Below are 27,298 nucleotides of genomic sequence, written 5' to 3'. Positions count from 1 at the left end.
TCTGTTATTAGAGTTGTTCAGCCCTAGATTGGGGCAGCATTGGATGGACATTAATGCTAAGAATACAGTGTATGCATAAAGTATTCAGATCCCCTTCACTTTTTTAAAGTTTTTTTTAACCACTTTATGACCAATGTCATGCTCGTATGTTGCTCCACTTCAAGTGGTTATACCGGAATGATGCCTGCAGTCGGCTCTTTTGTAAAAGCATTCTACAAGCAGCTGGAAGGGACAGCCCCTCTCCTACCGCTTTCTGTGGCTTTACTGGGACCTCCCGTCCCTTCTGTAGTCCCAATCGACCAGCCGGGGGTTCTGACTGCTAATCAGAGAGACTAACAAAGATCAGCTTTGTTTGGCTCTTGGCTATGGTACTGAAATGGATATTTTGATGATAGGCAACTCCTATCCTCATATTGATTAGTGGTTCCAAATGAATAACTACTGCAGTAGGGAACAGACACAAAAGATACGCTCAGCATTTTTCCAAATAACCGTTCTACTTTATTATGACGCATTTGAAGGCTTTTATACACATGATTACGTAGGTATCACATTAATATTACAATTGTACGTTTATGGTAACAAGGGGCGTTACATAGGCAGGCTAATTCTAATCAGAACTCGAAAGAATGCAAAACATGTACTGAAAACACTGGAAGGGTGACCTGACATCACTCCCGGTTTACCCAGATGTCAAATACATCATTTTCAAAAAGCATTCAAACACACCCCAGATCTCTCCATAAAGAGCACGTCGCATGCCTATTGCTGACACTGCTGTGCTCGTGCGCAAAGGCAAAAGTGTACATTGGTCACGCATGCAAACGGCGATCGACCCGCACATGGGGAATCACCGCGAACGTTAGATCATTGCCGGTAATTCTAGCACCTCCGTAAATCTAAAGTGGGAACCTGTCAAGACTTTTAAAGTGTCGCCTATGGATAGTAAAATTTATGTTGTTTGTCCCCGTTACACGGGCGTGCACAATTTTAAAGCATGACATGTTTGGTATCTATTTACTTGGCGTAACTTTATATTTTACCAAACAATTGGGTTATATATTGTTTGTTGTGTGTGGTTTGTTTGTGTTTTTTTTTTTTTTTTTAAATATTGTGTGACAAAAAATAAATGCAAAACCCACCATTTTATTCTCTAGAGCAGTGGTGGTGAACCTTGGCACCCTGGATGTTTTGGAACTACATTTCTCATGATACGCATCTACACTGCATGAGCATCATAGCAAATGTAGTTCCAAAACATCAGGGGTGCCAAGGTTTGCCATCACTGCTCTAGGGCCCTTGCTTGAAAAAAAATATAATGTTTGGGGGTGCTAACTCATTTTCTGGTGATGATAAATACAGATTTTTACATGTAAACAAAAGTGTCAAAGGCCTGGAATTCAAGTAGTTAAATTCATTTTTTCTTCTCAATCTACACTCAGTACCCCATAATGACAAAGTAAAAAAAAAAAAAAATAGTTTGAAATGCCTGTAAATTTATTAAAAACTGAAATATCACATTGGCATAAGTATTCAGACTCTTTTGCAACAACACTTGAAATTTATATTGGGTACCTTTTTTTTTTTTTTCTCTTGCTCATTGCTGAGATGTTTTTACACCTTGATTGGAGTCCACCTATCGTAAATAAATTGATTGGACGTGATTTGGAAAGGCAAACGCCTCTCTATAAGGCTCCATGCACACTGGAGCTCATAAACTGCAGTTTATTGGAGTTTGGGCGTTTTTATTTTTTTTATTTAAAAGCCCATAAACTCCACTCTATGTTAGCCTATGTGTCCATGCACACATGGACGTTTTTTAGCTTTAATGAGCAGTGAAGTTTATTGGCTTTTTTCTGAACGCTAGAAATTTGCGTTCAAAGTGCCATTTTTCACCTCCAAAAAATGGCAAACGCCGATAAACGCTCATAAACACACGTTAATTAGTGTTCGGCATTCTATTTTTTCAATGCATTGTGGGAGTTTGGAATGCACTGTGGGATTTTTGGAGTGTCCTCTGTGTATTTTTATTGAAAACGCCCATAAACGCTAACGCTAATAAACGCTAGTACAAAACGCTGTTAAAAGCACGTTTTTCAACCAGCGTTTTCTGCCAGCAATCTGGCGTCCAGAAAAAGCTTTTTTGAGCTTCAGTGTGGATGGAGCCTAGCGCCTCATACACACTGGATGTTTTTAAAGCAGCTGTTTTGGCTTCAGACTTTTTTTTTCTACAGCCAATAAACTCCCCATCGTGTTATCCTATGTGTCCATGCGCACACTGGCTGTTATCAGCAGTTTTTGGCTGGGGCGTTTTTTGGCTTTATAAAAACCCAAATCCAGTGGGTTCTGAGAGGAATTTTTCAGCTGTAAAAATTCTCTAACGTCAAATTCCAATAAACGCTCAAACGCGGCTCACCAGCGGTTTTTAACCTTTTTGATCCATTAAAAAAAAGATCTTGCAAAAAAAGTTGAAAAACTCACTGCGAAGCTACTGGCGTTTATATAATGTGATTTTAACGTCCAGTGTGCATGAAAGGCCTAAAAGGCCTCACAGCTGACAATGCATGGTGCATCAGAACAAAAACTATAAGGTCAAAGGAACTGCCTGCAGAGCTCAGAGACAGACTTATTGCAAGGCACAGATCTAGGGAAGACTATACTAAGACCCCCTTTAACACAGGCTTTCTGATCAGGTTCGCCTGTCAGTTTTTCAGGCAGACCTGATTGGAAGCTCCATTCACCTCTATAGAACGGCGGTGACATGTCAGCTGACAGCTGCTGGTATGCTAGCCAATCCTGTCTGAAATCCAGATGGCTGGTGACAGGCCGTCCATTTTCATCAGATCTCCCCATAGAAAAGATCTGGACTCTGACAGGTCCATTTCTGCACAGTGAACGGAGACGGACCTGTCATCCGCCTGCTCAGCGGAGATCAGGGCAGCGATCCCCTGCGGAGCAAAACATAGTCCGCCGGGAGGAACGCCCATGTGAAAAGACCCTGAAGGTTCCCAAGATCACCCGGGCGGTGACCAACCCTTGTAAAGCCTCGTACACACGATAAGATTTTCTGAAGGGAAATGTGTGATGTCAGGCCGTTGATGGAAAATCCAACCATTTGTACGCTCCATCAGACAATTGTTAGATTTTCCGCAGATAAATGTTGGATGGCAGGTTTTAAAATTTTCTGTGGACAAATGTCTGTTGTCAGATTTTCTGTTCGTGTGTACACCAGTCTGTTGGACAAAAGTCCAAATTACAAACACGCATGCTCAGAAGCAAGGACGAGCCAGAAGTGGTTGGTCTTGTAAACTAGCATTCGTAATGGAGAATCAACATTCGTGACGCAGGAAATTATGAAATCTCGAAATGCAGCGCACGTTCTCTTCTTCTTTAACCCTTTCATGACTAAGCCTATTTTTGGCATTTGGTGTTTACAAGTTAAAATCCATATTTTTTGCTAGAAAATTACTTGGAACCCCCAAACATTATATATATTTTTTTAGCAGAGACTCTAGAGAATAAAACGGCGATTGTTGCAATATTTTATGTCACACGGTATTTGCGCAGAGGTGTTTTAAATGCAACTTTTTGGGAAAAGGGACACTTTCATGAATAAAAAAAAAAACAAAACAGTAAAATTATCCCTTTTTTTGCATAATGTGAAAGATAATGTTACGCCGAGTAAATGGATACCAAACATGTCACACTTTATAATTGCACGCACTTGTGGATTGATGACAAAGTACGGTACCTAAAAATCTCAGTAGGCGACGCTTTAAACATTTTTTACGGCTACCAGGTTAGCGTTAGAGGAGGCCTAGTGCTAGAATTATTGCTCTCGTTCTGACAATCGCAGCGATACCTCACATGTGTGATTTGAACACCGTTTACATACGTGGGCGCGACTTCCGTATGCGGTTTCTTTGCTTCGCGAGCTCGCGGGGACGGCGGCCGCTTTAAAAAATTTTTTTAAATTTTTTTATTTATTTTAAAAGGACTAAATTGTTTAAAAAAATAAAATAAAAAATGTGATCACTTTTATTGCTGTCACAAGGAATGTAAACATCCCTTGTGACAGTAATAGGCGGTGACAGGTACTCTTTATGGAGGGATCGGGGGTCTAAAAGACCCCCCACCCCTCCTTTACACTTCAATGTATTCAGATCGCCGAAAACAGCGATTCTGAATACCGGATATTTTTTTAAAACCAGCGCCATTGGCAGCCGAGTAAACAGGAAGCGACGTCATGACGTCGCTTCCGTGTTTACTATGAGGAGACTGGAAGGAAGCCGATTACGGCTTTGTTCCAGTTCCTCCCCAGCGGCCGGAGGCATCGCACCAGGAATCGGTGCTCCCGATCGAGCGGGAGCACCGGTAACAGCGGCGGGAGGCGGCGGGAGGGGGGATGTCCCCTCCCGCTCCTCCGGCATAACAGCCGAGCGGCTTTTAGCCGCATCGGTTGTTATGCCTGGATAGCCAATCGCCTGCTAAAAAAAATGGGATGATGCCTGCAGGTGTGGGCATCATCCCGGTATACCCCCTGAAAGCCGAGTACGCACATCTGCGTACGCTCGTCAGGAAAGGGTTAATGGGATAATAATGAAGCTGCTTTGCTGTTGATACTGAAGGAGTTATTGCTAGTAATAGCAAGAATATTATATAAGTTACCACAACACTATTATCCGCTAGGCTTTAAAGCGGAGGTCCACCCTAAAGTGGACCTCCGCTCATCGGAACCCTCCCCCCCTCCGGCGCCACAATTGGCACCTTTCAGGGGGGAGGGGGGTGCAGATACCTGTACAGTACAGGTATTCTGCACCCACTTCCGGGATAGCTCTCTGCGGAAAGGGGCGTAGATTACGCCCCTTTCCGCAAGTGCCCCGCTGCCTGCTGGGAAACACACAGATCCCAGAGGCAGCGGGGACCGTCCTTATTGCGCAGCGCGATTCGCGCATGCGCTGTAGGGAACCGGGAAATGAAGCCGAAAGGCTCCTTTTCCTGCTTCCCGTACCCAAGATGGCGGCGGCAGCACCCGACAGACGATCTAGAGATCGGCTTCGGGTGCCGACATCGCAGGCGCGCTGGACAGGTAAGTGTCACTATTTTAAAAGTCAGCAGCTGCAGTATTTGTAGCTGCTGGCTTTTAAAAAAAAAAAAAAAAAAAAAACCCGGAGTCCCGGCGGACTCCCGCTTTAAGATCAAAGATACAACTATGTTGGTGTCCCTTGTTAATTTTACATTGAATTTTTTAAAATGTAACTGCCTTCTCCCAAATGGTCATTTGCAGTAAAACACATAGCCAAGTATTATTCTACACAATTTTTTTTTTTATTGTGCATTAAAAAAAGAAAACAAATAAAATTAGACATGCTATCTGCCAATAGAACTTAACCAAAAAGTGCATTCTATGCATCCAAAAATATAGAAAATATACCAAACCAAATCATTATTCAACCCAAAAAATGTCAAAACAATAACTCCAAGGCCAATAATAATTGGGTGGGATTCCTCCGGTTACTCCGGTTTCCTCCCACACTCCAAAGACATGCTGTTAGGTGAATTGGCTTCTGTCCAAAAAGTTGGCCCTAGTATATGAATGTGAATTAGGGACCTTGGATTGTGGGCTCCTTGAGGGTAGGGACTGATGTGAGTGCAATGTATGTGTGGAGCTCTGCGTAAATTGACAGCGCTATATGGGTACCTTAAATAATATAATAAAGAGACATGGTGTACAGAGATGGGGGACAATTGTATTTAGCCTTACTAACTAAAATGTAAATAAATAACACGTTATCTTCTCCGATTCCACAACATTGTCTGGTTGACGAACGGCCATTCAGAAACTAAATGAAAAGCGTGAATCAACACTTGCCAAACTTCTACGAGCATGAAATTAGCACAAGGAGTCCAAAGGGTGGCGCTAAAGAGCTGAAAAGCCACGTAGTACGTCACTACGTTTGTGATTGTTTGCCAACAATTGTGCGTTGTATGTATGCAAGAGGCGTTTGGGCCAACGCCCTTCAGAGAAAAGTCCAGGTTTTGTTGGCAGAAAATCCAATCGTGTGTACGAGGCTTAAAGAGGAAGTAAAGCCTCTATAAAAAATAAAATACACCTTGCAAGACAAAAGCATAATGAGCTAGTATGCATAGCATACTAGCTCATTATGATTTACTCACCTGAGATCAAAGCCCCCACATCGGCCCTCGTTCGCCGCCTCCTCCGCTGCCATTTATCCTGGAGTGAATTCTGGGTATCGCAGCTCCTGCGCTGTGACTGGCTGGAGCCACGGTGATGTCATTCCCACGCATGCGAGCTGGTGCTGCCACTAATGTCTTGATCGCAGTTAGAAACGGCATGCTCAGTGCGCCTGTGTCTGATGGTGCATGCGCCGTAGACATCAGTGCCTCTACTTCTGCAAATATCTCCTAAACCTTTTAGGTTTGGGAGATATTTCTTGCACCTACAGGTAAGCCTTAATCTAGGCTTACCTGTAGGTTAAAGTGGTTGTAATGAGTTTACAACCACTTTAAGAGTACTGTTTGAGCCAAACTTCTTCCATTTGAGAACTTATGGGCTGTGGTCTAGGGAACCGTCAGTGCAGTATAAATTGTGTTTTATTTTTTTTTCGTTTTTGTTTTTTTTGTATTTGCCCCAAGATCTGTTCCTTGTAATAATCCTGTCTCTGAGCTCTGCAGGCGGTGTAACTTGTTGAGAAAGATTGTTATCCTTTTTAATGAGGAAAAAAATGAATTTAACCACTTGCTTACTGGGCACTTAAACCCCCCTCCTGCCCAGACCAATTTTCAGCTTTCAGCGCTGATGCACTTTGAATGACAATTGCGCGGGCATACAACACTGTACCCAAATTAAATTTTTACCATTTTTTTTCCCACAAATAGAGCTTTCTTTTGGTGGTATTTAATTACAGCTGGGAGTTTTATTTTTTGCTAAACAAACAAAAAAAGATGCAAAAAAAAAAAATCATGTTTAATAGTTTGTTATAAAATTTTGCAAACAGGTCATTTTTCTCCTTCATTGAAGTGCACTGATAGGCTGCACTGGTGGGCACGGATGGGTGGCTCTGATGGGCACTGGTGGATGACACTGATGGGCACGGATATGTAGCACTGGGGTGCAGCACCGTTGTTGAGGCAGATTGTGGGCACTGATGGGTGGCACTATGGGCACTGCTGGGGGGCACTTTTTTATTACAGAGGTGGCAGGGGCAGGTGGGCACTGGTAAGCTGGCCGTGATCGGGACTGATGTCCCGATCACGGCCGCCGGTGATCGCCTCTTTTTTTCTTTTTTTTTCTCCTTGCGCTGTCAGCGCGAGGAGGAAAAATAGCTGATTACCGGCTCCGATGTATCACATGATCAGCTATCATTGGCTGACAGCTGATCATGTGGTAAGGGGTCGGGATTGACCCCTTGCTCGGATCCGTGATCAGGCGAGTCTCGTAGACTCGCCAATCACAGGGCGCGCAGGCCGCTTGTGCACGGGACGAGGTCAATAGACGTCGTCCCAGCAAAGGAGGTCCGCACTGTAGCCGTCATTTGGCTATAGCGCGGGTCTCTGCTGGTTAAACAACTGTAGTATAAGGCTGCAACATAACTTTGAAAAAAAGTAAAGGTGGTCTGAATACTGTATGAATGCACTGTATATAGAGGCTTCCATTGCTTACCTCCTGACCAGTTCTCAATGATCAACCTGAAACAAGAGTGCAACCCAGAAAACTTTGGTTTGATGCTTTCTATTCTTCAGTGGCAGCCCTTCTTTTTTTTTTTTTTTTTTTTTTTCTCTCTGCGCTTGGTTTTTTTAATGACAGCCTATGGTCTCCTTTCAGCTTCTTTGGAGTATTTAAAAAAAAAATGCTTTAAAGCAGGGATATGCAATTAGCGGACCTCCAGCTGTTGCAGAACTACAAATCCCATGAGGCATAGCAAGACTCTGACAGCCACAAGCATGACACCCAGAGTCAGAGGCATGATGGGACTTGTAGTTTTGCAACAGCTGGAGGTCCGCTAATTACATAATTCGCTATATCTGTTCTCCCACAGTACACGTAACGTGGAAATGCAATTCTTTTACTAAATATAAGTGGCTAAATACCTTTTTTCGACAGTCGTTTTCCAGGACCGCTTAATGAGAGAGAGGTTCCTCCCACCTAGCATAGGAAACACAATCCACATTAGTTTAAATACAGGTGTGAGACCAGAGTCCCTCCAGTATTTTGTGTTTCCAGACAGGATCACTACAAGATTGCTGATGTTTTATGCTGTCAGGCCTCCGTGCTAGGTGGCAGGAAACTCCCGACCCTGGCCACTCTTTTTTACTAGGGCAGTTTCCCTGGGGAACTCGGGGCTCCGCTTTGCCTTAGGTATGGGGGGGGGGGTTTAGGGACCCTTTATCCCTCTCATTTTTGTTGTCCTACAGGGGAAGCCACAGTGGAGGCTTACCCTGTCCCTGGAGTGCAGAGTCTGCATTTCTTGTTTGCGGGTAGCAGATGGCTTGTCATCCTCCTCTCTTTGGCACCATGGTAGTGAATCGACATGTAGCATTCTCGATGGGCCGGGAACACCGGAGCCGTGTCCTTTTCAGCCTAGAGTCTTCAGGCGGAAGACTTCAGCAGCCATCTTGTTTGTGGGCTGCCGGTTTTCAAGGGAAACCCGGCGGGATGGAGGAGAGTGGCAAACACTGCAGCAAAGGACCAGCTCCCCAATCCACAGGGGCCAATCCGGGACCTGCAGTTACGTGCCAACCACGGGTTCTTGGGCACTTAAGGACGCTGCAAACCCCAACCCTAGAAGTCTTGTGACTTCTATCTGTGTCTGGTTAAAGCTTGTAGGAGGAGTTTTCATTCTCCTCTGACTGTCCTATGAGGCTTTGGGACCCCTGACTCTGGACAGTGCTGATTGGCCCTGTGCCGATCACATGCACTCTCCCAAGAAAGAAAAAAAAAAACTAGCTATACACACCAAACTGAGTATGTGCAGCTTGTCACTTAGCCTGTGTTCTATCAGGGGATAGTTTAGTGACAATGGAAGAAGGGGAGGTTAAGAGAAGACCGGATCAAAAAGCCTTTTAACACAATGCAGAGGATTAACCCCTTAGGTTCCACAGTTATTATAACAAGCATGCGTTACTGCATATACAGACTGATTTTACTGTCGTGGGTTTAGTAACACTTTAGAATGTAAATTCACTATATCAAAAAAGTTGAATGAATACCCTACCCAACCACCGCCCTCATGGTCCTCTCTAATTGTGTGAGTGGTGTAGCGGTTTAATGATCCCAAATCCCTGCGCTTCTCCCCTTTCTGTAGGGCATCAGAGCTCCTGGCACAGAGAATCATTGTGATCCATCCTGGAACCCCAGGGGTAAGAACAGCGGGGACTGGGGTGCAGAAGTGGTGGAGAGTGTTCACCTTTTTTTAATTGTACAAATCTACACTCTGAGAAAGGTAGATCTTCATATGACATTTTTGCACTGGCTGCAGCATGAGTTAAGGCAGATAAGAGTCTTGATAGAATTGGGGGTTGCTATGTAGTGGGGAGGAGGGGGTTATTTCTGTGTTCTATTAGCTGATGACAGGTATGGTTTGATTTACCCCCCTGCCTTTATTTTACAGGGACTTGCAATGAGGAGCTAGAGCCTTGTTTCACTTTAGCCGAGTGACTTGACCTAAATGGCGCAGCATGACTTTGCTCCAGCCTGGCTTAATTTCCCTCCACCGCCACCCTCCACAAAGGTAAAACTCCTTCTCTTTCTGTAACCTGTTGTTGGTTTCCGCTTGTCTTGTATTTTAAAGCAGAAGTTTGGTAATGTCAGCACACTGTTAGAAGATGCCTGTACATTGTACGATGCTGTAGGAACCACCAAAACACAAGGTGCGCTCACCAGAGGAAAGGCCCAAAGATCTGTCAGGAAATACTAATCAGCAATCTCTATAGCCGCGTTTCTCTTTCATTCAGGACACCCTTTAAAATTCTGAACAATCTCAGCGCACCCAATTCTAATATGTAAGAAACAAAACTAATAGTTTTACATAATGCAGCAGCATCCACACACATAGGACACCCAACATTAAGGCTGGGTTCACACTAGTGCAATGCCAGACATTACATGCAACGTCTGTGTGATGTGAATTCCGCCCTACAAACTGTATGGCTAAAATCGCATTGCATTCGCACCAAAATGGTGCAGGACACTTTGCGATCCGAATCCTGTAGCATTTCACTGTTTGCACTGTGATCTGCGAACCAATTTGGGGGTGTCATTAACTTTACATTGACACCCGTGGTAGTTCGCAGATATTGGTGTGAGCCACCTGCAATGCGGAAATCTGCACAGGAATCGCAAGGTTTCCTGAATCGCATCAGTGTGGACCTTCAGTCATTTTTTTCATCTTTCTATCTATTAAATCTCCTGCCCTTGTTTTATCTTTTGGATAGTAAAACATTTTTTTTTTCTGCCAGTAAATACCTTATACAGCCCACTTCCTTTTTTCTTCTCTGGTCATTAGCCTAGGCTTATGACATCATGCACAGCTCTCTCGCTCTGATGAGAGTTTGCCAGGAAGGGAGGGGGCATGAGTCATAAGAGGTCCAATGAAAGTTGCAGAGCTGGAGGAGTGTCTGTGTTAATCCAGGAAGTGAACAGGCAGCAGCTTCAGTTGCCCACAGCTAAAATAGCTGCAGCCAGACTCGGTGGAGGGAGATTTCTGCAGCATATTTAGCAAGTACAGAATATATATAAAATACTATGCAAAGTGGTTGGAAGCTTCAGAATGGCAAAGATGTATTTATTACAAATTGTGTAAGTAGACTGCAGTTCCTCTTTAACCATTTGCCGATCAGCCGCTGCAGTTATACTGCGACAAGTTGGCTCAGCTGTGCGAAACGACATACTGGTATGTCCGTTCATGCACTGGCTTTTGCGTGCTTGCCGCGGGAGCCCACGTGGTCGGCGGACTCTTTGTCTGCCGTCTACCCGTGTTTGCGGGAAACTGAGCCAGAACGGGGATCTGTCAGTGTAAAACAAACAGATCCCGAGAGAGAGAGAGATATCTCTGCTGTTCCTAGTGATCAGGAACAGCAATTTTCTTTCTCCTCCCAGTGAGCCCATACAGTTAGAAACACCTCCCAGGGAACACAGTTAACCCCTTGATCACCCCCTAGTGTTAACCCCTTCCCTGCCAGTGTCATTAATACAGTATTTATATAGTGAACAGTGCATTTTTATAGCACTGATGACTATTGGTGTCACTGGTCCCCAAAAAGTGTCACTTAGCGTCAGATTTGTCCGCTGCAATTTTGCAGTCCTGCTAAAAATCGCGGATCGCCGACATTACCAGTAAAAACAATAGAAAAAAGTCCCTAAATCTTTCCCATAGTTTGTACACGCTATAACTTTTGAGCAACCAATTAATGCTTATTGAGTTTTTTTTTTTTTTTTTTATCAAAAAAAAAAAAAAATCAAAAAATAAATAAAATAGATATAGATATATATCTCTATCAGAAAGTAAAAAAAAATATTTTTTTTTCTTCAAAATTGTCACTTTTTTATTTATAGCACAAAAAATAAAAACCGCAGAGGTGATCTAGTACCACCAAAAGAAAGCTCTATTTGTGGGAAAAAAAAGGACATCAAATTTGTTTGGGTACAATGTCGCACAACCGTGCAATTGTCAGTTAAAGCGACGTAGTGCCATATCGCAAAAAATGGCCTGGTCAGGAAGGGGGTAAATCCTTCCAAGGCTGAAGTGGTTAAGGTGATTTATTCTTACAAAGCTAATACATCTTTCCACACTGGTACTGACTAGTATTCAAATGTTCCTCTTCTCCCTCCGTTTCTCTCCCTAAGGCTGGGTTCACAATGCTGCGACTTCAAGTCCGACGTCATTACGGCTTGCACACAAGTTGTATTGAAGTCACAGCAAAAGTCGTGCCGGAACCTTTTTCTAAGTGCGACTTGAGTAGCACCGATTAGAACAGGTCTATTGCCATTAAAGAGGAAGTAAACCCTGATGGGTTTTACTTCCTCTTTTGCTCCCTGCAAATTAAAAGCATAATGGGCTAGTATGCATCACATACTAGCCCATTATGTGACACCTGCAAAAAAAATCCAAAAATCGTTGTCCCCTGTGCAGGCCGCGTCCATCTTTGCCCCTCTTCCTTTTGAGGCACGTGCAAGGGAGCCGTCAATAATGGCACACGCTGGGGAAGAAACGGCACGGAGGTCAGTTTCTTCACAGCTCATGCGCCAATTACATCATCCGCACACTACAAGTGATATAGCTCCTAAACGGTGCACATTTAGGAGATATTTCCACTACCTATAGGGAAGCCTTATTCCAGGCTTTCCTATAAGTTAAATATCTGGAGAAAGGGTTTACAACCACTTTAATGGGGTGCGACCTGCCATGCGACTTTGAAATCTCAAATTGTGGCAGTGTGAACCGGGGGTCACTCGGCTAATGTGACTCCAAAGCCGATGGAGAGGGGCAAACGAGGATGCTGTGCAGACGCCCAACGTTGTCCTTATCCACCAATGTCATTGGTTGATGGGAAGCCAGTTTTGAAAAAGGCTGGTCTATGGGATATGCGGTTTAAAGAAAAGTCACAATTCAAGTGTCTTGGGCAATTTACATGGATCTGCAGTTTAGTACCCCATGAATATACTCAGCTCTAAAGCCTCAGATCCTGATAGTATTCCCTCAAGGTTTAAAAGAAGGCCCTTAAAACAGGGTCTTTGCCTGACACATTGGGGTTGATTTATTAAAACTGGAGAACTCTGCGCTGCATAGAAACCAATCTGATTTCAGGTTGTTATTGTCAAAGCTACTTTGAAGAAGCTAAAGCTAAAAGCTGATTGGCTAGTATGCACAGCTGCACCAGGTTTTGCACGCTTCAATTTTAGTAAATCAACCCCCTGATGAGGATCCCACTTGTCAACCTGGATTATAAAATAAATTCCAAGACCCTAGCCAGAGTTGGGTGTTCTTTTCAGAAGGCCTGTTGAGGGGAGAGGGTGTAGGTGAGAGCTACAATATAATCAAAAATGTTGTACAAAGTGTCAGTTCCGGTTTTTCGTTTTTATTTTTTTATTTTTTCCGCTAGTTGTCAGTTCCGGTTTTTAGCTTTATTGCCATCTCCTGGTGAATGGTGGTATTGCTGATTCACCATAAAGTATAGAGAAGGTTAACATTACACAGAAAAGTGCAAAACAGGAGTATGTTTATTACAACTAAAACGGATCTAATAAAACATTATAGCTTGAATTATAACACCTTCCCCTACCCCCCAATTAGCACCGCTCCATATAAGTATGTCCTTGACTACTTATATGGGTGTTTGTTTAAAGTGACCATGTCAGGAGGTCAGCAAAGGCACAAGCCTGGGTAGAAATCAGCATTATACATACCTGTCTGTTGGTCTGTTTGCTATCATTTCAGGGCTTAGGGGTTAGAACCGCTGTCAGGTTGTTGTTGCTGTTTGTGCTCCCGCTGGGAGTTTTTTCCTTTTGTCCTGGTGACCATTGTCCCTGGCAAAGAAAGTGATGAGAAATACAAAATTTTGCAGTTGTCATCAGAACAGGAGGTGAGGTATATTACAAAAGCTGGTTTAAACTGTTTCAAACCTTTAGGTTAAGAACACAGGTTTTTGTTGCCAACTTTTGCAAATCGGCATGAACCCACAAGGAATCTCTGCAGCGTGTGGTCCCTAACTTGGTTATTTGAGCTGCCAACTTGGGATATATGCACTCACTGGCCACTTTATTCTGTACACCTGTTCAATTGCTTGGTAACACAAATTGCTAATTAGCCAATTGTATGGCAAAAACTCCATGCATTTGACTTTTGAAAGTGGCATGGTTATTGGTGCCAGACAGGCTGGTCTGAGTATTTCAAAAACTGCTGATCCACTGGCATTTTAACACACAACCGTCTCTAGTAAAATGTCCAGTTAGTGGCAGTTGTGTGGAGGAAAATGACTTGTTGATGTCAGAGGAGAATGGGCAGACTGTTTCAAGATGATAGAAAGGCAACAGTAACTCAAAACAAAAACCACAAGGTATGCAAACCTTGAAGCAGATGGGCTACAGCAGCAGAAGACCACACCGGGTAAGCTAAGAACAGGAAACTAAGGCTACAATTCACACAGGCTCACAGTGTGCCCATCTTCTGATGACTACTTCCAGCAGGATAAGGCACCATGTCACAAAGTTCAAATTGTCTCACCACTGGTTTCTTGAAATTGACAATGAGGTCACTGTACTCCAATGGTCTCCACACTCTACAGATCTCAATCTAATAGAGCACCTTTGGGATGTGGTGGAACGGGAGATTCGCATCATGGCTATGCAGCTGACAAATCTGCAGCAAATGCGTGATGCTATCATGTCACTATGGACCAGAATCTGAGGAATGTTTCCAACACCTTGTTGAATCTATGCCATGAAGAATGAAGGCAAAGTGGGGGGGGGGGGGGGGGCTTGGTCCAACCTGGTGCTAGCAAGGTGTACCTAATAAAGTGGCCGGTGAGTGTATATAGCAATGCATAATTTGAAAGCTGGTACACCGTGGAGTTGGCCACACACCAGAAGCCCAGACTCAAGGCAGGTGAAAGACCCCCAGTGTGTCTGTACCAAATCCAACAAAGCACAGACGTCAGCTGCTCAGACTAAGTTAAAACTGTCAAAATGAAAGGTGCTCTTCCAAGAGCAATACACACCATACAAAAAACCCAACATACGCTCCAGCTAGTCAGAACAAAAATTATTATTTAAACAAAGGGAAATTTTGGTGACAACTTGTCTTTGGAGATTTCCTTTCACTCTCTATTCTTCAGAATAGGAATTGAGGGGGATTTTTCCAAATGGGTCATAGATGAGGAAAAAAATGACAGTGCTTCCCTAATCTATTTAAAAAACACATTGGCCTTTAGATCAGATCTCAACTTGACACGCTCTCGTGTCACTGGATTTAATTGACAGCAGTGGGAGCCAATGGCTCCTGCTACTATCAATCTATCCAATGAGGGCAGAGACCATGGCTGGAGCTGCTGGGCTCATAAGAAAAGGGGGGGGGGGGCACGAGGGCAGCTGTAGCACAGGTTTTTCTCCTTGATCAGCTAGATCAGGGCTAATGAATTAAAATTCAAGGAGGTCCGGTCGCCAAAATTTTCTTTGGGCCGAGGTTCGTATCTCAAGTCTGTGCTATGACTCAGAAAGATTGTAGTCACTGTATATCTATCAAAAACATGAGATTTGCCCCGTAAAATTAAATTTGTCCATCAGAGTACCCCTTAACATAAAAGGTGCCCATCAGCGTGACCCTTATTTTATGCTAAAGGGCACTCTGATGGACACATTTTATTTTAAGGGGCATGCTGATGGGTATATTTTTTAAGTGCACACTGATGGGCATATTTTGTTAAGGTGCACCTTAACAAAACATGCAAATCAGTGTGCATATAAAAAATATACCCATCAGCATGCCCCTTACAAAAAAAGCCCAGCATTGTGCAAAGTACAAATATACCCATCAGTGTGCCCCTTAATATATACCCAACAGTGTGCATGATCACTAATGTGCCCACATACCTCAACTGCAGGAGGAAGGGCACAACTGAAGCTGCCTCAAGGAGAGCCAGGACCCGGGAGTCAGGAACCGCGGGCAGCATGGGGGGCGGGGCGCGCACGTGACATCACACCCCCTACTGCCTGTGAGCGTGAGTAAGACACAGCTCCGAGAGACGCGGCCAGGAGCAGGGGGCGGGCGCATGCGCACAGTGTCACTGGTTGCTAGGGAAACCCGCGGTCCCAGCAAACCAGTGATTGCTGTAATTCACTACGCAGGCGGCATAGCGGTCCGGGCAGAAGCCCCGCTCGGTCCGGACTCTGACCGCGGGCCGCCATTTAATGACGGCTGAGCTAGATCATTTTAGGTCCATTTCTGGGTAGATGCCAACTGGCTTTCCAGTTGGCTCCTTAAATCAAAGTAAGTTCACTGACCTGCATTCCTGGTCCAACTACACATCCGTTACGTGTAATAATGTGCTAGTTTTCACATTATAATACCTTTTAAAATGAAGCCCTCCAGTAGCACATTGTCACTGCTGACAGGACTTCCTTCCAGGTTTGCGGACTCCGGATTTCTGACTGGCTGAGCTGCAAGGATGTCACTCCTGTCACTCATGTACACAGGAGGGGAGTCCCTGTTTATAGCACAGACCTCTGAAGGAACGGCACGGTATGCTGTGCCTTCATTTGCGCAGGTGACATCACCAACTGCTACTCTGTGGACAGAGTGCAACCCCCGATCTCTGCAAAGAGCCGCGGCTCCTTACCCATGTGATCAGCTGTGTCCAATCACATGTAAACCCAGAGATGCCATCTCGCCTCACGCTGAGAGAAGTGGAGAGCCAATCAGCTGCATCTCCTCACAGGGGAGACATGTATAGGTAATTGGGGCACTGATCATCAGTGCAGCCTCAACATTGCCCATCAATGATGCCACTCTGTGCCCATTACTGATGCCAACCTGTACCCTTCAGTGATACCAGTCTGTGGCCATCAGTGAGGCCAATCTGTGCCTATCAGTGCCCATCAGCATATTAGTGCCTCCTCATCAGTGCAGCCTATTAGCCCACATCAATGAAGGAAAAAAATTACTTTACAACATTGTCTTATTTTAGCAAAAAATAAACCCAGCAGTGATTAAATACCAACAAAAGAAAACTTTGTTTGTGGGAATAAAATGATAAAAAATGTATTTGGGTACAGCATTGCATGTCATATACGCAATTGTCATTCAAAATGTGACCGTGCTAAAAGCTGAAAATTGGCCTGGGCAGGAAGTGGGTGAAAGTGCCCAGTATTGAGGTGGTTAAGTCAATTTACCAGTCGCCCTGTCGGATAAGTCACTCGATCAGTGCTGCAATCACTAGGCTGCAGGGTTGATCTGTGTTTTCTGACTGCAGGGGAGTCTCCCTGCTGTCGGAATACAATTGCGCAGAAGGAAGGTTTCCATCATCCACCTTGATTGTGTGGATGTGGGAATTGGTTGAAGGTTTTTTTTTTTTTTTTTTTTTTTTTTTTTTCATTCAGCCTGCTGGCTGAACGAAAAAAAAAACTGAACAATGTATGGGCAGCGTTACAATTTAGTGATTGCAGCAATATACGTTTAAACTCCTTGGGTATTGCAGAATTTTCTTTTTTTTTTTCACCTGCTTCAGATTTTTTTTTTTTTCTTGCCCTTCCTGGTTGACTAGAGCTGGTCGATCACTGACCTCCCAGTCATAATTATATTTCTCTGTCTAGGGATCCAGCACTGCCCTCACCCGTTCTAGTTCTTCAATAGTCTCTGGGTTCCTGGTGCCAACATCTTTAGTGTTGGAAGCTGGCTGTAAGAGCTTGCGACTTCACTGCTGGCATCCTACTTCGCATGCGTCGTATGTGCCTTGTGAATGGTCCCGTAGCATTCTGGGACATGTGATATGTCTGATAAACGTGTCCATTTAAAGTAAAACGTCCCCTTTGTTTTTTATGGCATTGTCCCTTCTCCTTGTTGGTGATTGTAATATTTAGATGTTTGTTTTGTTTAATGCCTCTTCAATATATGCCTGACCGGAAGTATTTTATGTTTCTTCACACAGACCTCTTTAAGCAGTGACAAACCTTCTGAGAATGTTGTGCGTCCAGACAGCCGCTACAGTGTAACGCGTAGACGTCACAATTCATCCGATGCATTTGATGCTTCTCTTGGTCGTTCAAATGGAGGTATGTTTGATATTCCAGTCTGACTTTCTACAGGAACCTTTTGGGAAAGAAATATGGAAGCCGTTGTTTGGGTCAGAAGTCACCTGGAGTTTGACAGTTTCTGACCTGTCACCTGCCTGATCTCACTCGGTATAGTGGGGAAAAAAATAAATAAATAAAAATTAATGAATAAATAAATTACAAAATGTAAATATATACATAACTAGTGGTACATGTACATCCAGGGGTAATTTTTAATAGCATTAATGTTCCTGTTAAAGTGTTTGTAAAGGTTTTTTTTTCTTCTTCTTCTTCTTTAAAATAACAAACATGTCATATTTGCTTTCTCTGTGCAAGGTGTTTTGCACAGAGCAGCTTGATCCTCCGCTTCTGGTGTTCCCCCCGGTGGCGCTCCTGATCCCTCCTCCTCCTAATTATTATTATTATTATTATTATTATTATTATTATTATTATTATTATTATTCAGAATTTATATAGTGCCGACAGTTTATGCAGCGCTTTACAACATTGGGGTAGACAGTACAATGCAATACAATTCAAGACAAGGGGAATCAGAGGGCCCTGCTCTTTAGAGCTTACAATCTAGGAGGGAGGGTCAAGTTATACAAAAGGGTAATAGCTGTGGGGGATGAGCTAATGGAGAGAATAGTGAAGTTGTTAGATGGAGGCAGGATAGGCTTCTCTGAAGAGGAAAGTTTTCCAGGATCACCTAAAAGTGGATAAATTTGGAGACAGTCTGACAGATTGGGGTAGTGAGTTCCAGAGGATGGGCGAGGCTCGGGAGAAGTCCTGTAGGCGGATATGGGAGGAGGTGATGAGGGAGCTGGAGAGCAGGAGGTCCTGGGAGGAACGAAGTGGGCGATTAGGTTGGTATTTTGAGACTAGGCTAGAGATGTAGCTGGGGGCAGAGTTGTGGATGGCTTTGTAAGTGTTAGTATTTTGAATTTAATTCGTTGGGCATGTGGCAGCCAATGGAGGGATTGGCAGAGAGGGGTAGCAGACACTGCAGTTTGTAAGGTGTATGAGTCTGGCAGCAGCATTCATGATGGACTGAAGGGGGGAAGGTCTATTTAAAGGTGAACCAATGAGGAGGGAGTTGCTGTAGTCAAGGCGAGAGATAACCAGGGAGTGAATCAGGAGCTTTGTGGTTTCATTGGTTAGAAAGGGATGTAGTTTAGAGATGTTTCGGAGGTTGAGGCGGCAAGCTTTGGAAAGTGATTGGATGTGGGGATGAAAGGAGAGTTCAGAGTCTAGGATAACACCTAGCACCCTGACATGTGGGGATGGGTGGATGGTTATGCCATTACTCTTGACAGAGAAGTCAGGGGAAGAGGTGCGTGGGGGAGGAAATATTATTATAAGTTCGGTTTTGGACAAGTTGAGTTTAAGGAAGTGTTGTGACATCCATACAGATATGTATGTTAGTAAGTTGGTGATGCGTGAGGAGACTGAGTGAGATGAGCGGTGTAGAGATTTGAGTGTCGTCAGCGTAGAAATGATATTGAAAGCCACGGAGAGACGCATTCCATGGGGGCACCCGTGTGTGCTTTTGACACGGATAGCAGGACTCTGACCCCCCCCCCCCCCCTGTCACTGGATTTGATTGACAGCAGCAGGAGCTCTGTTAACCTCCCTGGCGGTATGGTTAGTTCTGATTTTAGGTGCTGAAAGCGGCATGGAAATTTGGCGTTTTATATTGTAGGCCTGCAATTCTTAGGAATAACGCTCTTAAATCTGTTCAAACTAGAGTCTAGCAGACATCCCAGGTGTGATAAAATTTATAATATAATAAATAATAATAAAAATTATTCAATAATGTAATCAAATCCAAAAACACAGAAATTTGCTCATTTGCAGAATTTTCGCTGTCATTAGATTTAGTGTTTGATGACGAATTTCCCCACAAATCGCTATCGATCAATTCTGCAAATGATTCTAATTTATTATCGCTGTTCTCTAGTTGGTCTTAAATCACTTTTGACATAAAGGGACAGTTTTTGGTTGCTATGGACAATCTCCAAATTCCAGGCAGAAAAAACAGTATTTATAATATAAAAGTGCATGCAGGGCACTGCACAGACCACTAGGGACAAATGGGGTGTGTAATTTTCTTATACAGTACTGTAATCTGTAAGATTATAGTACTGTGTGTGTTTTGTGTGTTTTTTACTTTTTTGAATTTGGCGCCGATCTCCCCTCCCGTGTGCCGTAACGTCCAGGGAACGGAGCTCGGCGGCACTCAGGCACTGTGAATCAAGCGGAGGACATCGCACGATCAGGGGGACAAGGTAGTAACTCTCCCTGTATCCAGCGATGCGATCCCGAGTCTGGCTCGGGTTTACCGCTTATGGTACTGAAATGCCAGCCCGAGCCAGACTCTGGATCACCGCCAGGGAGGTTAATGGGGACTCTGGGGGGGGGGCAGCTGCACCACAAAAGGTTTTTTACCTTAATGCAAAAAATGTATCAAGGTGAAAAACCTTGAGACTTAACAACTCCTTTAACCACCTCAATACAGTGCAGTTACACCCCCTTCCTGACCAGACCAATTTTCAGCTTTCAGCGCTCTCACAGTTTGAATGACAATTACTCAGTCATCCAACACTGTATCCATATGAAACTTGCGTCCTTTTTTCCACACAAATAGAGCTTTCTTTTTGTGGTATTTAATCACTAGTGAGTTTTTTATTTTTTGTGCTATAAATAAAATGTAAATTTTGTGAAAAAAATGCCTTTTTCTTCGTTTCTGTCATAAATTTTTGCTAATTAGTAATTTTTCTTCATAAATTTTGGCCAAAATTTATACTGCTACATATCTTTGGTAAAAATAACCCACATTAGTATATATTTGGTCTTTGTGAAAGTTAGAGTCTACAAACTATGGTGCCAATCACTGAAAATTGATCACTTCTGATCAGGCCTTCAGTACATCAGGTGTACCTCATTTTTTGAGACGCTAACAAGTCAGGAAAGTACAAATGACCCCCAAATGACCCCTTTTTACAAAGTAGACATCCCAAGGTATTAAGTAAGTAGCATGGTGAGTTTTTTTAAGTTGTCATTTTTTCCCACAATTCTTTGCAAAATGAAGATTTTTTTTTTTTTTTACTAAATTGTCATATTATCAGGTTATTTCTCACACACAGCATATGCATACAACAAATTACACCCCAAAATACATTCTGCTACTCTTCCCGAGTACGGCGATACCACATGTGTGAGACTTTTACACAGCCTGGCCACATACAGAGCACCAACATTGATGTAGTACCTTCAGATGTTCTACGAGCAAAAATGACGCATCTCATTTCTCAACCACCTATTACACTTTTGAAGTCCCTGGAGTACCAGGACAATGGAATTTCCCATAAAATGACCCCATTTTGGAAAGCAAACACCCCAACGTATAATCTGTGAGGCATAATGAGTCTTTTGAATGGTTAATTTTTTTTCCAGAAGTTTTTGGAATATGTGGAAAAAAATTAAAACGCATTTTTTTTTTTTTCACACAAAATTGTCAATTTATAAGATATTTCTAACACATAGCATGATATAACAAAAATTACACCCCAAAATACATTCTGCTACTCCTCCCGAGTATGGCGATACCACATGTGTAGGACTTTTACACAGCCTGGCCACATAGAGAGGCCGAACATTGAAGTAGTACGTTCAGGCGTTCTAGGAGCATAAATGACACATCTCATTTCATTCCTACCCATCACACTTTTGAAGGTCCTGGACCACAGGACAGTGAAATTACCCACAAAATGACCCCATTTTGGAAAGCAAACACCCCAACGTATATTCTATGAGACATGGGCTGCAAATAGGTACTCGGGTACTCTGATGGCCTGGTGACAGGTACTCGGGTACTCTGATGGCCTGGTGACAGGTACTCGGGTACTCTGATGGCCTGGTGACAGGTACTCGGGTACTCTGATGGCCTGGTGACAGGTACTCGGGTACTCTGATGGCCTGGTGACAGGTACTCGGGTACTCTGATGGCCTGGTGACAGGTACTCGGGTACTCTGATGGCCTGGTGACAGGTACTCGGGTACTCTGATGGCCTGGTGACAGGTACTCGGGTACTCTGATGGCCTGGTGACAGGTACTCTGATGGTTTGGTGACTGGTATTTGGGTACTCTGAAGGACGGTGACAGGTACTCATATGGACTGTGACAGGTACTCAGGTACTCAGATGAACTGTGACAGGTACTCGGGTACTCAGATGGACTGTGACAGGTACTCTGGTACACAGATGGGCCGGGACAGGTACTCTGTTACACAGATGGGCCGGGACAGGTACTCGGGTACCCTGATTGGCCGGGACAGGTACTCGGGTACCCTGATTGGCCGGGACAGGTACTCGGGTACCCTGATTGGCCGGGACAGGTACTCGGGTACCCTGATTGGCCGGGACAGGTACTCGGGTACCCTGATTGGCCGGGACAGGTACTCGGGTACCCTGATTGGCCGGGACAGGTACTCGGGTACCCTGATTGGCCGGGACAGGTACTCGGGTACCCTGATTGGCCGGGACAGGTACTCGGGTACCCTGATTGGCCGGGACAGGTACTCGGGTACCCTGATTGGCCGGGACAGGTACTCGGGTACCCTGATTGGCCGGGACAGGTACTCGGGTACCCTGATTGGCCGGGACAGGTACTCGGGTACCCTGATTGGCCGGGACAGGTACTCGGGTACCCTGATTGGCCGGGACAGGTACTCGGGTACCCTGATGGGCCGGGACAGGTACTCGGGTACCCTGATGGGCCGGGACAGGTACTCGGGTACCCTGATGGGCCGGGACAGGTACTACGATTGACTGTGATTGACAGGTACTATGAGGGGTGGTGACAGGTCCTCTTTATTGGGGGGGGGGGGGGGGGGGCAATCAGTATGATTGGTGTACACTGTATGCGGTAACGAGATGTTACCGCAATCTCCTCCTCACACACGATCGGTGTGTGAGGAGGAGAACCTGGTAACATCCCGTTACCGCGGCTTGTTTACATTTTAGTGATTGGCTGTGAAAGGATCACAGCCGATCACGTGGGTAAACAGCCGGCCAATGGCTGTTTACCAGCGTCGGTGACGAACAGTGTTCCCGGGGAACACGCCGCCACCGACGCGAAGCGCGCTCGCGATCGCACGCATGCGCCGTGCACGTTCGGGGTGTGACCATCTGTGATCGGCCGTGACTTCATCACGGCCGATCACGTGGTAAACAGCCATAACGAATGGCTGTTCACCCCCTTCGGTGGCGAGCGTTGTCTCTGTGACACGCCGCCACCGAAGAAACAGGGATGCGCGCGCACGATCGCGTGCATTCCCTGTTTAACCACTTGACCACTGGGCACTTAAACACCCTTAATAACCAGACCAATTTTCAGCTTTCGGTGCTCTCGCATTTTGAATGACAATTACTCAGTCATGCAACACTGGACCTATATGAAATTTTTGTCCTTTTTTTCACACAAATAGAGCTTTCTTTTGGTGGTATTTAATCACCGCTGGGTTTTTTATTTTTTGTGCTATAAAGGAAAAAATACCGAAAATTCTGTAAAAAAAATGAATTTTTCTTTGTTTCTGTTAGAAAGTTTAGCAGATTAGTAATTTTTTCTTCATAAATTTTGGCCAAAATTTATACTACTACATATCTTTGGTAAAAATAAGTACAAATTGGTGGATATTATTTGGTCTTTGTGAAAGTTATAGAGTCCACAAGCTATGGTGCCAATATCTGAAAATTGATCACACCTGAAGTACTGACGGCCTATTTCAATTCTTGAGACCCTAACATGCCAAAAAAGTACAAATACCCCCCAAATTGCCCCTTTTTGGAAAGAAGACATTCCAAGGTATTTAGTAAGAGGCATGATGAGTTTTTTGAAGTTATTTTTTCCCACAATTCTTTGCAAAATCAAGATTTTTTTTACTTTTTTTTTTTTTTTTTTTCACAAAATTGTCATATTATCAGGTTATTTCTCACACACAGCATATGCATACAACAAATTACACCCCAAAACACATTCTGCTATTACTCCCGAGTATGGCGATACCACATGTGTGAGACTTTTACACAGTGTGGCCACATACAGAGGCCTAACATGCAGGGAGCGCCATCAGGTGTTCTGGAGCATCCAGGACAATTCTGACATTTCTCTCCTACATGTAAAAATCATCATTTATTTGCTAGAAAATTACATAGAACTCCAAAACATTATATATGTTTTTTTAGCAAACACCCTGGAGAATACAATGGTGGTCTTTGCAACTTTTTATCTCGCACGGTATTTGCGCAGTAATTTTTCGAATGCTTTTTTTTGGAAAAAAAAAACAGTTTTGGGCTTAAAAAAAAAAAAAACAGTAAAGTTAGCCCAACTTTTCCATAATGTGAAAGATGAAGTTACGCTGAGTAAATAGATACCTAATATGTCACTCTTCAAAATTGCACACGCTCGTGGAATGGCGCCAAACGTCGCTACTTAAAAATCCCCATAGGCGACAATTCAATTTTTTTTTTTACTGGTTATATGTTTTGAGTTACAGAGGAGGTCTAGGGCTAGAATTATTGCTCTCGCTCTAACGTTCGCAGCGATACCTCACATGTGTGGTTTGAACACCGTTTTCATATGTGGGCGGGACTTACGTATGCGTTCGCTTCTGCATGCGAGCACATGGGGACAGGGGCGCTTTAAAAAAAAAACATTTTTTTTTATTGTTCATTTTACTTTATTTATTTTAGTTTGACATTTTTTTCCCCAAAAATAATTTTTTTGATCACTTTTATTCCTATTACAAGGAATGTAAACATCCCTTGTAATAGGAATATGGCATGACAGGTCCTCTTTACAGTGAGATGTGGGGTCAATAAGACCCCACATCTCACCTCTAAGCTGGGAAGCCTGAAAAAAAAAAAAAGATTGTCTTTGATCGTATTAGCGATTCGATAGAAGCACCGGAGGGCAGCGGGAGGGGGGGGGGGGGGGGATGTCTATGGCTGGGTATTGCAGGGTATCACCGACTATGGCTGGGTATCTCAGAGTATGGCGTTGCAGAGTATTGCATTGCAGGGTATTGGCGGGTGTTGCAGAGTATTGGCGGGTGTTGCAGAGTATTGGCGGGTGTTGCAGAGTATTGGCGGGTGTAATGCAGAGTATTGGCGGGTGTAATGCAGAGTATTGGCGGGTGTAATGCAGAGTATTGGCGGGTGTAATGCAGAGTATTGGCGGGTGTAATGCAGAGTATTGGCGGGTGTAATGCAGAGTATTGGCGGGTGTAATGCAGAGTATTGGCGGGTGTAATGCAGAGTATTGGCGGGAGTAATGCAGAGTATTGGCGGGAGTAATGCAGAGTATTGGCGGGAGTAATGCAGAGTATTGGCGGGAGTAATGCAGAGTATTGGCGGGAGTAATGCAGAGTATTGGCGGGAGTAATGCAGAGTATTGGCGGGAGTAATGCAGAGTATTGGCGGGAGTAATGCAGAGTATTGGCGGGAGTAATGCAGAGTATTGGCGGGAGTAATGCAGGGTATTGGCGGGAGTAATGCAGGGTATTGGCGGGAGTAATGCAGGGTATTGGCGGGAGTAATGCAGGGTATTGGTGGGAGTAATGCAGGGTATTGGCGGGAGTAATGCAGGGTATTGGCGGGAGTAATGCAGGGTATTGGCGGGAGTAATGCAGGGTATTGGCGGGAGTAATGCAGGGTATTGGCGGGAGTAATGCAGGGTATTGGCGGGAGTAATGCAGGGTATTGGCGGGAGTAATGCAGGGTATTGGCGGGAGTAATGCAGGGTATTGGCGGGAGTAATGCAGGGTATTGGCGGGAGTAATGCAGGGTATTGGCGGGAGTAATGCAGGGTATTGGCGGGAGTAATGCAGGGTATTGGCGGGAGTAATGCAGGGTATTGGCGGGAGTAATGCAGGGTATTGGCGGGAGTAATGCAGGGTATTGGCGGGAGTAATGCAGGGTATTGGCGGGAGTAATGCAGGGTATTGGCGGGAGTAATGCAGGGTATTGGCGGGAGTAATGCAGGGTATTGGCGGGAGTAATGCAGGGTATTGGCGGGAGTAATGCAGGGTATTGGCGGGAGTAATGCAGGGTATTGGCGGGAGTAATGCAGGGTATTGGCGGGAGTAATGCAGGGTATTGGCGGGAGTAATGCAGGGTATTGGCGGGAGTAATGCAGGGTATTGGCGGGAGTAATGCAGGGTATTGGCGGGAGTAATGCAGGGTATTGGCGGGAGTAATGCAGGGTATTGGCGGGAGTAATGCAGGGTATTGGCGGGAGTAATGCAGGGTATTGGCGGGAGTAATGCAGGGTATTGGCGGGAGTAATGCAGGGTATTGGCGGGAGTAATGCAGGGTATTGGCGGGAGTAATGCAGGGTATTGGCGGGAGTAATGCAGGGTATTGGCGGGAGTAATGCAGGGTATTGGCGGGAGTAATGCAGGGTATTGGCGGGAGTAATGCAGGGTATTGGCGGGAGTAATGCAGGGTATTGGCGGGAGTAATGCAGGGTATTGGCGGGAGTAATGCAGGGTATTGGCGGGAGTAATGCAGGGTATTGGCGGGAGTAATGCAGGGTATTGGCGGGAGTAATGCAGGGTATTGGCGGGAGTAATGCAGGGTATTGGCGGGAGTAATGCAGGGTATTGGCGGGAGTAATGCAGGGTATTGGCGGGAGTAATGCAGGGTATTGGCGGGAGTAATGCAGGGTATTGGCGGGAGTAATGCAGGGTATTGGCGGGAGTAATGCAGGGTATTGGCGGGAGTAATGCAGGGTATTGGCGGGAGTAATGCAGGGTATTGGCGGGAGTAATGCAGGGTATTGGCGGGAGTAATGCAGGGTATTGGCGGGAGTAATGCAGGGTATTGGCGGGAGTAATGCAGGGTATTGGCGGGAGTAATGCAGGGTATTGGCGGGAGTAATGCAGGGTATTGGCGGGAGTAATGCAGGGTATTGGCGGGAGTAATGCAGGGTATTGGCGGGAGTAATGCAGGGTATTGGCGGGAGTAATGCAGGGTATTGGCGGGAGTAATGCAGGGTATTGGCGGGAGTAATGCAGGGTATTGGCGGGAGTAATGCAGGGTATGGCAGGGAATTGAGGGGTTAAATTTCGGTGCGCAGTGATGTGGGCACTGCAGATGCAGCCCACATCGCTGCTGACACCGATCTCTTCCCCCTCCGCTGTACCGATCGGTACAGAGAGGGGGAGGGAGGAACCGGCGTCAAAACATGACGCCGGTTTGTTTACAAGTGATCACTCCGTCATTTGACGGAGCGATCACGTGGTAAACGGCCGCGCTGAGCGGCCGTTTACCGTGATTCGTGATGCGCCGGGTCCTGTGGACCCGGCGGTCACGGATGCTCTCGAGTGCGCGCCCCAGGGGGCGCGCGAGAGCAGAATTCTGGGAGGCCGTTAATTAACGGCCTCTCAGAGTTAAACAACCGCCCTGAAGCCGTTAATCGGCAATGGGCGGTTGTTAAGTGGTTAAACGGGA

The 27,298-nt window shown here is 44.9% G+C and overlaps 1 protein-coding gene across 5 annotated transcripts in view; it reads left to right on the top strand.

The window, feature by feature from the left end:
- GPBP1 (GC-rich promoter binding protein 1) overlaps nucleotides 1-27,298 on the top strand; it is a 76,707-nt gene that overhangs the window by 5,402 nt on the left and 44,007 nt on the right. For all 5 annotated transcript variants that reach the window (XM_077462694.1, XM_077462693.1, XM_077462696.1 and 2 more), the window contains 2 exons: nucleotides 9,633-9,752; nucleotides 17,662-17,785. In XM_077462694.1, the coding sequence (XP_077318820.1) occupies nucleotides 9,690-9,752; nucleotides 17,662-17,785 (187 nt within the window). In that variant the 5' untranslated portion in view covers nucleotides 9,633-9,689. The remainder of the gene's footprint in view (nucleotides 1-9,632; nucleotides 9,753-17,661; nucleotides 17,786-27,298) is intronic.

This window comes from Lithobates pipiens, unplaced genomic scaffold, assembly GCF_037356315.1.
Source record: "Lithobates pipiens isolate NorthernLeopardFrog02 unplaced genomic scaffold, aLitPip1_a1.2 Scaffold_3, whole genome shotgun sequence".
Lineage (NCBI taxonomy): Eukaryota > Metazoa > Chordata > Amphibia > Anura > Ranidae > Lithobates > Lithobates pipiens.
The sequence above is the reverse complement of the archived record's forward strand: the minus strand, read 5'-3'. Positions and strand labels throughout refer to the sequence as shown.